This window comes from Crocodylus porosus, unplaced genomic scaffold (genome assembly GCF_001723895.1).
Source record: "Crocodylus porosus isolate Cpor-Errol unplaced genomic scaffold, CroPor_comp1, whole genome shotgun sequence".
Taxonomy (NCBI): Eukaryota; Metazoa; Chordata; order Crocodylia; family Crocodylidae; genus Crocodylus; species Crocodylus porosus.
Genome location: NW_017728922.1, coordinates 1,578,472 through 1,590,259, shown reverse-complemented (window position 1 = coordinate 1,590,259; position 11,788 = coordinate 1,578,472). Strand labels below are relative to the sequence as shown.

General features: G+C 56.6%; 2 protein-coding genes across 2 annotated transcripts in view; both read right to left on the bottom strand.

Annotated features, from left to right (window-relative positions):
- CCNDBP1 (cyclin D1 binding protein 1) overlaps positions 1–111 on the bottom strand; it is a 4,535-nt gene extending 4,424 nt beyond the window's left edge. Inside the window, exon 1 of the mRNA XM_019539550.1 lies at positions 21–111. Coding sequence (XP_019395095.1) covers positions 21–96 — 76 coding nt within the window. The 5' untranslated portion in view covers positions 97–111. The remainder of the gene's footprint in view (positions 1–20) is intronic.
- Positions 112–296: 185 nt separating this feature from the next.
- On the bottom strand, positions 297–11,764 carry ZNFX1 (zinc finger NFX1-type containing 1; the record flags this gene model as incomplete). Its single annotated transcript, XM_019539794.1, has 12 exons — positions 297–2,847; positions 4,185–4,280; positions 5,146–5,256; positions 5,387–5,532; positions 6,184–6,338; positions 6,762–6,901; positions 7,032–7,276; positions 7,456–7,573; positions 8,259–8,402; positions 8,644–8,792; positions 9,027–9,158; positions 10,270–11,764. Coding segments are annotated over 12 exons (5,364 nt in total), but the record flags the coding sequence as incomplete, so codon positions are not given.
- Between the last annotated feature and the right edge of the window lie 24 nt (positions 11,765–11,788).

Genomic DNA, 11,788 nt, shown 5'->3' with positions numbered 1-11,788 from the left:
CACCCCGCCCCGCCGCTCACCGCGGACACGCGCCAGCACCGCGCGTAGGGCTTCACCGAGGCGCCGCAGCGGCTCCAGCTCCGGCTCCAGCTCCATCGAGCGGTCCCTAGCGCGCACGCGCACACAGCGCGGAAGCCGCTGCCGACTGGCCGTGCGGCCGGAACCTGGGGGCGGGCCCGGCAGCCGGGCGGAAGACACCGCGCAGGGACTGCTTCTGCCCTGCCCCGCGCCCACTTCCGGCGCTGCTCGAGCGACGGCAGGACCCCGCCCCGCTCCCCCCCCACCCCCGGTGGCTGAGCAGGCACCTCGCGTCACTGGATAAAATTTATTGCGGTGAAAACGCGGACAGCGCGGGCGGTTGTGGGGGGTGGGGCGGTAAAGTGCGGCGGGCCGTGGCGTGGGCGCAGGCGCGGCCTAGAGCAGGCGGCCGAGCCCCTCGAAGTTGAGCAGGTTGTTGGCCGTGTCGGACCAGGCGGCGTGCGCGGCGCCGTCCATCTCGGGCGCCAGGCGGTTGGAGTCGTCCAGCGCGTGGTTGCGGCCGCCGATGACGGCCTGGCACTCTGGGCAGCGGCCTTGCTCCATGGCCCCGCCGCACTCCCCGATCACGTACACGTGCCCGTTCTTGCACTTGAACCAGTGGCCGCGTGGGCAGCCGATGGCGCTGACGATCTGCACCCGCTCCTCCTCCGAGATGCCCAGCCCTGACGCGGGGAGCGCAGCCTTCAGCTCCTCCATCTTCACCCGCACCGCCGCCTCGTCCTCCGGCGTGAACCTCCCGGTGCGCTGCAGCACCGCGCGCAGGGCAGCGACGTCCCTGGCCAGCGCGGTGCTGAGCCGCGTGCCAGCGCCACTGCAGCGGGTCAGGAGGTTGGCCAGGTACGTCACCCGCTGCATCTCGCTCTGCAGGTCCGACAGCTCCTGGCTGCTGAAGCTGAGCCGCTCCTTGCTGAGCCACTCCTGCACCTCAGCCAGCCGCTTCCTCAGCACCTCCCGCTCGCTCGGGTCCAGCTTGCCCAGGGACCCAGTCAGGTCCGCAACGCGCTCATAGAAGTTGATCAGGTTCTCCAGGAGCCCGATGCTCTTCGTGGAGAGGTTGGGCTGCTTCAGCCTCTCCTCCAGCCGGTCGTACTTGGTAGGCAGCACTCTCCGCAGCACAGCCTTCCCTTCCAGCATGGCCTGGAGCCTGTGCCTGCTCGTTTCAATTTCACGCGCTGGGCCTTGGATTTTCTCCTTCACCTTCTCGATCTCCTCCAGCCGCTTTTTCACAATGGTGCCGTATCTCAAGTTCTTTCTAATTGGCGTCTGGCAGCTGGGACACACCTTCAGCTTGACGGCACTTTCGTCTTCATCCATGTAATAGTCAAGACCTTGGGACTCGAAGATGTGGCCGCAGTCTTCTAGCTGCACAAAGCAGGCTTCTGGATCCTCTTCAAAGCCAAAAAATATCTGAGTGACTTCATCGTGGTCACACACAAGGCACTTTTTGGGGCAGGGTTCCCCGCACAGCCCGATGCAGGGATGACCGCAACGCAGCTTCTTACTGCACCGCACATCACAGCGAGGCCTGTTGCATGGCTCTGAGCAAAGCTGCGTGCACTGGTAGTGCTGGCACCGCCACTCGCATGGCTCCATGCATGGGATACACATCTCCCCGCATTTCTTTTTACACTGACTGTGGATGCAGTGATTCTGACATGCTTGCTGGCAGGGAGGGCACTCCCCAGTGCAAGGCTGCTGACACTTGTGGGAGCAAACTAGGAAGCGCTTGCAGGGGTTCTTGCACTGCTCGTGAAATCGCCCTTCATAACAGGTGTTGCAGGAGCCTGGGCAGGCATGGCCACAGTCCAGCGTGGTCACACATTTCGTTTTACACTTCACAGGCATCCCATTTTCCATCTCTTTCGTGACCCAGCATTTCACCTGCTGGTCATGGCCACATTTTAATGTGACCATCACCAGCTCAGGACACTGGGCAGTGCATTCTTGCCCACAGAACTTGTTACATTTGTGCCCACACGTCAGATACTTCTGACAAGGCTCTTGACAAGAAAACTCACTTGCAGGGATGGAGCAAGGAACCATCTGTGGGTGGCCGCATTTGGGGATAGTTTTCGACACTTTCACCATGCATTCTCCACAGGGTTCAGAGCACAAATGGGGGCAACGGTGCCCATCTTTGCAGAGCACCTTCTGGCAGGGCTTCAGACACTGAAACTCCTTGTGCTGGATGTCATAGGGATGGCAGGCCCGAGTGCAGACGTGTCCGCAACTCAGCCTGAACTCACAGGGGCGGCTGCAACCCCCTTCTGGAACTTGGTAGAAGTCTGCTGCTTTGGACACCAGGGTCCGAGTGTCAGGGTGGTTCTGGCAGCACAGTATCAGCGAGCGGCCGATCCGACCTTTCTCTCGGAGGGTGTGAATGATCTTGCTCCAGAGGGGGACCTTGCCGAGCATCCCCATGTTCCCAATGCAGTACAGCCCTTTCTTGGCTCTGGATAATGCCACACAGATCCGGTTGGAAATCTGCAGGAATCCAGCTCTCTCTTCCCTGTTACTTCGCACAAGTGAAAGCAGGATAATGTCGTTCTCCTCACCCTGGTACTTATCCACCACATGAACTTTCACACCTGCAAAGGTTTTGGCAGGCATGAGCCTGCGCAAACAGAAAAGCTGCCCAGTGTAGGTGGTGAGAATGGTGATCTGAGAGGGCAGGTAGTCCTGGCACAGGAAGTACTTGCACAGCTCCACCACGAATTTGGCCTCATGTGGGTTCTGATGGCTTTTCCCTTCCTGGATTTCCTCTTCAGGGAAGTCATGCTCCACAAAGAAGAGGTTAGATACAACCCCCTGAAATGAAAAGAGAGGGAAGGGTCACCAGGGAAAAGGAGAGTTCCTTCCAACATGGCAACCTTTCCTTTTGCATCTTTCCCCTCTAAGACTTCCTGCATAGTTTACAGACTTGGAGGTGGGGGCGAGGCCCAGAGCTTCACACACCTAAGGCAAAGCCTCTGTCAGACATTTCCACAACATACCTAGCAAGAAAGAAAGACTTTCAGGTTGCAAGCCATGCCTCAGAGTCCTGATAGGACAGCACTGACAACTTAGAAATGCCACACTATTTGGAAGACCTGAGTTCTCTCATTACCTGCAATATTCTTCACATTATCTAGAAGGGATGGGTGCTGGTGGATGTTTGCAGGCAGATGTTCCATACAGTAAATGCAAGTTTTCCTTTGAGGGCAGGGGAATGGGAGGATGGACAGACTTTATCACTTTCAGATACCCAGTAGCTTGGGTGGAATGCACATGTGCACTTTCCAGTGACATGTCTGTGTGGTACTTGCAGTCCACATAAGCCTTATCTCAGGGTCTGTGGCACTTTGATTCTGAAATGCAAATAAGCTCATTAATTTAGAGGTGCATTCTCCCTCCTCCTTTCACCCTACTTTAGGGCCTGAGTATTTAAGGTCTTGTATTTTGTCTGAGGGAGGAAGGAGTATCTGGCAGCCCTTTCCTTTTGTGCCAACATAACTAGTTTATGGATGAGGGCAGTACAGTAGATGCACTGGCTCATACTTTGGGCTGCACTTGTGGCATGCTTTCCAAAAAGGTTGGCCCCTACTGGCCTTCCCGCACTGTTTCTTACCACTCTGTTCCACTGTTAGTCATCCTCACTGCTAAGTGTATCTGGTCTAATTTAAAATTTGCCTCAGTTCAGCATTCACCTGTTGGTTCTCATTTGTCTCTGCTACATTAAGGAATCCATGAGTGCTAGTATGTTCACCTCATGAAGTAAATATACATAACAATCGAGTTGCTGATCTGTTTTCTGATAAGAAGATTAAGTTCTTAAGGTGCCTTGTTCTAGAAGTGTTTTTTGAACCTCCAACCATCTATGCATCAGTCTGCATCTTTCAGGTTTTCGTCATCTTTCTTAGAAGGTTGCCGTAAGAACTGAATGCAGCACCATGGTGTGTCTTGTTGCTGCCACATACAATTGCCTCCTATAGCACCTAATTCCCAAGTCAGCTGTCGTATTTTTAAAATAGCCGAATTTAATGAGCGAGGCCGAGGCACTTCAATATAATCCCAAAAAGCAACCAGGTGTGATGGAGCTAAACAGAGGGTCCCGGTCACCAGTAAAAGGTTTGAGACGTACTGTTTGGCATGAGCTGTGATCGTACCTTGATGTTCTCATAGGTGAGGACTGAGGGGTGGTTCTCCAGCTCCTGGTATATGTGAGGAGTAAGGAGCTGGGCAATCTCAGGGCGCATGCGGTGCTGAAATACAAAGTTGTAAGGTCAGCACTGCCGGAGGAGCACAGCCAACTTCTCACGCTGGAGTGAACTGTGCCTCTCCCCTGCTAACAATCTCTGGCTTCACTGGGGAACAAGAACACACACAGGGCAGCCACCGTGACACAAAAACCAAGACTCACAAGGCCACCCCCTCCTCTATCAGCCATTCCAGTCCAGTCAGCAGAAAGGGATCAGAAGCGTCTCCACAAAGGCTGTTTGCAAGGACTGCAGTAATTGCATTTGGTGATTTCAACCCAGGTCCCAGTGGACAGGTGTCCAGACTACAGTAAACCGCCAGCAATATCATCGAGATGAGTCAGGCTCCACACTGGAAGTGCTGGGAGAGAGCAAGCACTGAATGGGCCTGGAAGGGAGCTTCTCCCAGGGGGACAGCTGGTTCTACCAGGTGCCGAGCCACCATGGTGGGCATAGGGTAAGAACTTGAGCAAAAGAGGCTATGGCAGATCTGCAGGAGACAGTATGGGGAAATTTGTGCTGCTGCCACCCGTGTGGTTAAAATGTTTCGATTCTAGGATGGCCAGGCAGCTTTCACTAGCAGTAGCCAGCAAAGAACAGAGACTGTTAACACACCATTCCCCTGTACCAACGTCATTTAAAGCAGAGACAGAGCCTGGCAGCAGTGTCTTTGATGTGGAGCCTATACCCTGAAGGGACACAGCAGCTGGATCAGACAGATCCCAAGGCCCTTCTCGGGCACTAGGCAGCACATGCTTTTCTGACAGATTGTCCAGGGGAAAGATACAAGGCCAAACTTCCAGAGGACTCCAACTCTGGGTTCCCACAGGGCACGAATGCAGCAAGAGGGGATGCTGGAGCTGCTACTCACCTGGTAATTCAGGCGAACAAAGGGGAGGCCAACCTTCACCAGCCGCTCGAAGAGGGACATCTCCAGATTGAAGTTCTTGGCCAAGTCATACACGTTGGCGCTCGGCCGCAGCTGAAAGGGAAGAAGACTGTGACGAGGCCTTCTCCCAGCCCCACTTGCAAAACCTTCCTTTTCCCACACCTTTCTCTGAATCCTCCATCTGCCTCCGCAGTGGAGGGGCCAGTGCACGCTGGTGCGGTACCTGCTGGTGGTCTCCGATGAGGACAAGGTGCTGGCAGGCTTTGCTCAGCGTGGTGATCGTGTGAGCCTCCAGCACCTCTGCTGCCTCTTCCACTATGACAATTCGAGGTTCCACTTTCTGCAAAATCTGGCGGTACTTGGCAGCACCTGGCAGTGGAAACAAGAGCATGGAGTGGACCAGGGCCCCTCTGCAGCCAGTCAGTGGTCAAGTGCTTTAGGACTGCCCTTTATAGGGAGGGAGAGACCCTCACCAGGCCCCAGTTCCCTTGTGTTCCTAGGAGAACAAGAGAGGCTCTTCAAGGCACCAAATACAAATTAACCTTTAGATTGGCACCTTGGACCATACCAAGGACAGTTCCCAGAACTGGTGGCAGGGAAGGGAATGAACACATGCACAGAGGTGTCCTTGGGACCCATGCTTCTCCCCTGCTCCCAGCCTCCTCAGCCCATGGAAGAGAAAGGGACTTGGCTAGCTCACACTGCAAAGCACCAGAGCATAAGGCTGACACTGTCTCTTGTTCATGGGCTGCCTGCAGTGGATATGACAGGCATAAGCTGTGGTCAGCCCCAGCCAGCAGGCTGGGAACTGTTGGGAAGCTCCTTGAGGGCAAGACAGGATTTTCCTTGAGCCCTGCATTGTCAGACTCCCTCCCTGCTGGCTGCTAAGGAGGCTGCAGCAGGCGCAGGTTCCCTGCTCCACGTGAGCTGCCTCAGTGCTGGGCATCAAACCCTTCAGGGACCACGTCCTGGCAGGTGGCCCAGGAGGCAGAGCCAGCACATTTCCCACATTCCACTCACCTGTGGTTGTCATGCCCACAACCTGGGCCTCCTTGAGGATGCACAGGTCCTCCTGCAGCCGCAGCTCAGCCAGCCGCTCCGCTGCCACCTGGTACTGCCGCTCATGCTGCAGGATTTGCCGCCGGATATCACCCTGGTACATCTGCAGCCAGAGCCTGGGGAGGGGCACGGGCACCATGAGAGGAGGGGCCGGGCAGGGGCCAGGGCACTCACCTGCCTTCTTGGGAAAGACCCAGGCCCAGGATTCTGCATGATCTTAGGTAAGGCGCCTAGCACTGGGCTCAGCTCCCTCTGTAGCATTTCCACACCCAGCAATGCTGATTCATTAGCTAAGACCCAGGGATTCCCAATAGAAATCCAGCATCAAACATGGTCCGACCACTTGTGGTCTCTCTGAGCATTTTGCAGTAGAAGAATTGCTCCGTTTCTCCAATAAAAAAAATGAGTCAAAGCAAAGAGCTGGCATTTTCCGAGAGGACCTTAAGTCTTAATAGGTTTAAACCACTCACTGAGGGAAGATGGGGCGGAGCAGGGACTGCACCTCGATGTCTGCTCCACAGACCCAGGAGTTTGGTTACCTGTACAGCTGCCAGCGGGAGCCAAGATCCAGCTGCCACAGATCCTGGATAGCCTCAGCCTGCTCCTCCGTCATCGTGCTCAGCTTATGAAGTTCAACCTTCACCTTATGTTTCATTTTCTTCCTCTGAGCTGGCTGCATCTGTGGAGAGCCCATCACACACCAAGACTGGAGGGACTTCCCTGCACCCATGTGCCTTCACTCCCTGCTTGTCCAGAAACATCTGGCATGAAGGGCAGAAACAAGTGCCCATGTGGACCTGTGCAGTTACCTCCCACTCTCCTTCCTGCTGTGGTTGGGCTGCTCCCAGGCCCTGTTTCTCCAGCTTCATGGCCAGCAGGCGATTGGCCAGTTCCATGACCGCCCCGTTTTCTTCTTCCTTCCTCCGCTGGGGCCGGGCTGCTTCCTCTTCCTCGATCACTCGGTCTGCCTGGATCAGGTCAGCTTCCTCTTCGATCTCCAGCAGCTCCTCTTGTACCTCTCCCTCCTCCTCCTCTTCCCCCTCCTGCTGACCACCTGCAGGGGAGTCACCTGGTTACACACACAGACACATCTGGCCCCTGCTGGAGGGAGATGTTGGAATGCAGGGATCCAGGATGCACAGCACTGCACACACGCTCTTCTCCCCCTCGTACTGCACACCTCTCTCAAACCCCGTGCCTGCACACATGCCCTACAGAGGAGAAGTCTCTTACCTGTGGTTTCAGGCCCTGGGTTCTCTGCAGTATTCTGGGTGAAGGTATTGACACCAAGGCCCAGCCATTCCAAAATCATCGAATGCCTCGAACCGAAGCAGTAAAACCACTCGTCTGCCTGGCCAGAGAGAAACAAACCACCAGGCTGGTGATCTCTGCTGCCAAGTTCAAGACCATGCCAAACCCGCACCTGCTTCTCTTCAATGCATGAACGTGGGCCAGACCCCAGAGCGCAACGAAGGCTGCTGCCTGCGGTCTCAAGTGTGGCAACCCTGGCACATCTCTGGTGGCTTCAGGATCCTTAAGGAACAGATTTTTACTGACTACTGCAGGAAGGTTTCCTTGTGACCTGTGCTTTATACAGTTAAAAAGGAACAACTTGAAACCTAGGCAAGCAGTGAGCTAAAGGAAGTTTCTATTCCCCCAAGCTTCAGAGGCTGCTGCTGGTTTCCTGGGGCCATTCTCCTTGCACCTATGCTATCAGATTCAAATGAGGAGGATTTCTTTATGACTGCAAGGGCAAGGAACGTGACTATTGCAGCCAGCTGAATTCTGCAGTGCAGGGATCGGGTCTATTCAGGGCACCAGTCAATTCACAAGCTCTTCACAGCACCTCCTTGCTGTGAGCTCCTACTCGGGCAGTGAAATCAACATCTCATTCCCACAGAGCCCTGCTCTGGGGATGGTCAGGTCCCCTGGCTGGTATCACTGCCCTGGGCACTGTGGGTTACCTGGACAAGAGGTGCGGCCAGGCAGACACGGAGCAGGAGGGGCCTGGCCCCGGGAGAGGAAGCTCCTCTTACCGGCCCAGTCGTCAGGCTGTCCCAGTGCTGTGGGGAGATGTATCTCTCCAGGTGACGCTCGTGCAGCACGCCATACGTTGTGCACTCCAGATGCCTGGCTCCCTCGCGCAGCTCCTGCTCCGAATGCTTCATCTGGTTCGTAATCTGCCCAACACAAGAGAGACGCTTTCAGGGGTACTGCACTCCAGGAAGACAGAATCAAGGAACAGCAGAGGGAAAAGGAAAGGGCCACACAGAAAACAAGAACAGGCAGATCAAGAGATGGATGTCAGCGTCAGCTGCAGATTGAAGGGCAGGTGAGGAGATGGCCTGGCAGAGCCAGCTCCATGGAGCGGTTTCCTGGGGGTCCCTTCCCTCTCCTAGGCAGCCTGGGTCCTGCACGTACGTCCACATAGGCCCTGCGCAGGTGCGGCGGTAGATTGCGGCGGAAGTCACACTTTTTCCTCAGCTCCCGCAGCGTGAACTGCTTCAGGACCTCACTGCTGCTTCTGCCCCCCACACGCACGATCCCGCTTTTCTGGGACTTGTAGATCCCTGAGCACAAAAGGAACATGTCACTGGAGAGAAGGACAGCTCCTGTGCCCCAGCACACCTCCTCAGGGTTCAGCTCGGCTGGCTTATAAAGGGGCCTCCGCACTGCACAGCAGTGAGGACTGGACCCAAGGCAGCCACCGGAGTGAAAGGCTAGACAGCTCCAGCACAGAACACGGGCCTGAGCTCCTCCCCATCCAAAAGGGCTTCCCTCCTCTACCACACAGACCCTCTAACCTTCCAGGAACTGGTCCAGGGCATGGTTGGTGTAGCAGACCACGAGGATGGGAGACTTCTGGGTGATGCTCTGCCACACCTGCTCGTTGGTCAGGAAAGCCTGGACGATCTTCAAACCCACATAGGTCTTCCCTGCAGGACAAACCCAGAATCAGTCTGGAGGCCCGAGCCCCATGTGCCATCTCAGAACTGGGAGAACCATCAGGGCGTGTCGAGGGGCAGGAAATCTCTCCGAGCTCCAGGTCTATCTATAAGTTAGCAGCACAGTACAGTACCAGGTGCTGGGCCATGAGCCAGCTGATCGAGGTTTTACATGCTTACCTTCCCCATCCGATCTCTGCAGAGGAAAGATACTGTCTCCTCCTGCATGCACATACAGGCTTGGCAGGATGCAAACCTACCTTACATGAAGCCTCTGGGCATGACTGGGGCACACATTATGCGATTCAGACTTATGTGTTACACTAGTGGGCACCATAGAAAAACTTAGTTAAGATCTTAGACCATGACAGCGGGATCTAGTTTGAAACCTCTGCAGTCAGCACTACAGCGTGTCAGGGGGTCAGAGGACCAGGAGCTGAAAGCCGACAGTGTTAGGAAGGGAGCAACTGACAGTGCAGGGCTATGGTCCGAGTCCCACGACAGCCCCAGGATCCTAGAGGGTCCTTCTGCCCACAACACAAACCTGCTTGAAGGCTGTATTTGGCTTACGGCCAAATCCAGACTTTGGTGCTTCAGACATTCATGCAGAGCAGAGGATAGCCCGCATGCCCCATGCCCCTGGCTGCAGTGGAGCTACCCAGCACTGTGGGACGCATGTGACAGACTCCGGCCACACAACAGGGGCCTGGAAGTACTATGCAGTCACAGGGCAGCTGCCTGGCTGCCCCAACCCTCCCTGGATTGAGCGGAAAGGCGTTTAGACCATACCTGCCCATGGGCCAGAAGACAGAGGTCCAGGGCCAGCCCTTCCTTCCTAAGCAAGAGGAACATGCCTGTGCCTAAAGAGGGCCACTATTCACCGCATGGGCCTGGCGGGGCTTGTGCATTCTCCGCAAGGGCAGAGTCCAGCAGGAGCGGGGCTGGAGCAGGAGTGCTGGGTGCAGACAGCAAGGCACGCAGCGTTGCCCCTCACTAGGATTATTCTCCACCTTGTGTTCATCAGGTGGGGCTTGTAAAAGAGGGGGCTTAGGGGAGTTTGCGAAAAGCCACCGAACAGCAGCTGTAAGCCAGCCTCTCTCACCAGTTCCAGGAGGCCCCTGGATAATGGCCAGCTCCTTGGTGAGTGCCAGCTGCAAGGCCTGCATCTGCGACTCGTCCAGCTTCAAGGCTTCCATGGAAGGCCACTGGCTGGGGTCGAGAACGTTCACCCTCGGTCTCCTCAAGCCCTCGGGGCTGGCCAGGCCCCCCTCTCCATCTGGGGAGGGCTCCTCCAGCAGAGGTGCGAGGTTGTAGGCGCTGCCTGTCCTCAGGTACGCCGGCTCCCCCACGAGGGTGTCGCACTCCACAATGTACTTCTGAAAAGGGACGTCTTCTTCCTGGACCTCCTGCAGCCCCTCCAGCACATGCCGGTAGGCTTCAAAGTAGGCTGTTGTCTCCACCATGAGAAAGGAGTCCGAGGGCTGGGCCTCTGCCAGCAGCGCCTGGCTGTGCCCGGTGAAGCACAGCTGCACGATGCCCTTGGCCAGGTCGGCACTGTCGCGGTTGGACACCGTGGCAAAGAGGAAGGTTTCGAAGTGGTCTTTGGACATGCAGACCAGGGAGCCGTAGAGCAGGCGCTTGGAGTTCTGCCACCGCACAAACTTCAGCGGCTTGGTGTCAAACTGGACCTTATAGACGATGCCGGAGGAGGAGCAGAGTGGAGTGATGATCCGCGTGTCGAAGTAGATCCTAATGTCATCAAACCTCCTCTTCCTCAAGCCTTTGTCTTCAAAGCTCTGCAGAAGCTCCAGGATGCCTTCCCTCAGAGGCCTGACGAAGTCCTCTCGCAGGAGTCGGAAATGCGTGTCCAGGTAAACACCGGTGCTCTCGTACCTCCCAGACACGATGTTGGGGCGAAGAAAGGGCTTCTCATCCCGGTGCACCTCGTTGTAGGTGGGGTAGACGGTCATGGCACGGTAGGAGTCCTCCTGCCCGCCAGGCTGAGGCTGCAGCAGCGTGTAGCTGTCAGCCCGCAGGGTGCCCTCGCGCTTCTTCTCCTGCAGGTGCTGGATCAGGGCCTGGACCTTCTCCAAGCTCCTCTCTGTCTGCTCCGTGATGTCCACACCGGAGGCTCTCAGCACATTGATGGAGGCTGGCAGGATGGACATCAGCACAGAGATTTTCTGCACGGAGCTGGCTGGGAAGATGCTCACCAGGTCCTGGAGGAGCACGATGATGTTGTCCACGTGCTCCGGGTACTGCTGCCGCAGGGCGGGCATGGGCTCTGTCATCATGTCGGCCGCGTACTGCGGCAGGCAGACCTTGAGGAAGTTGGACTCCTTGACCAGCCCCAGCAGCTGCTGCACGCTCTGCCGGTCCATGCGGGAGCTGCACGCCTTGCGCAGCACCTGGCACAGCAGCTCCAGGAAGCCAGGCTTCATGGCCACCTGCGCCAGCAGCTCCCGGAGCCCCGAGCTGGACACCAGCGTAATGACCACCTCCGACGGGTCCCTGTGCAGGAGGCTCTCCAGGAACTTGTAGCCAATCCGCCGCCCCGGCTGCGGCTGCTCGTGGCGCGGGGCGCCGCCGGGCGCGGGCTGCGGGGGGAAGCGGAACTCCTC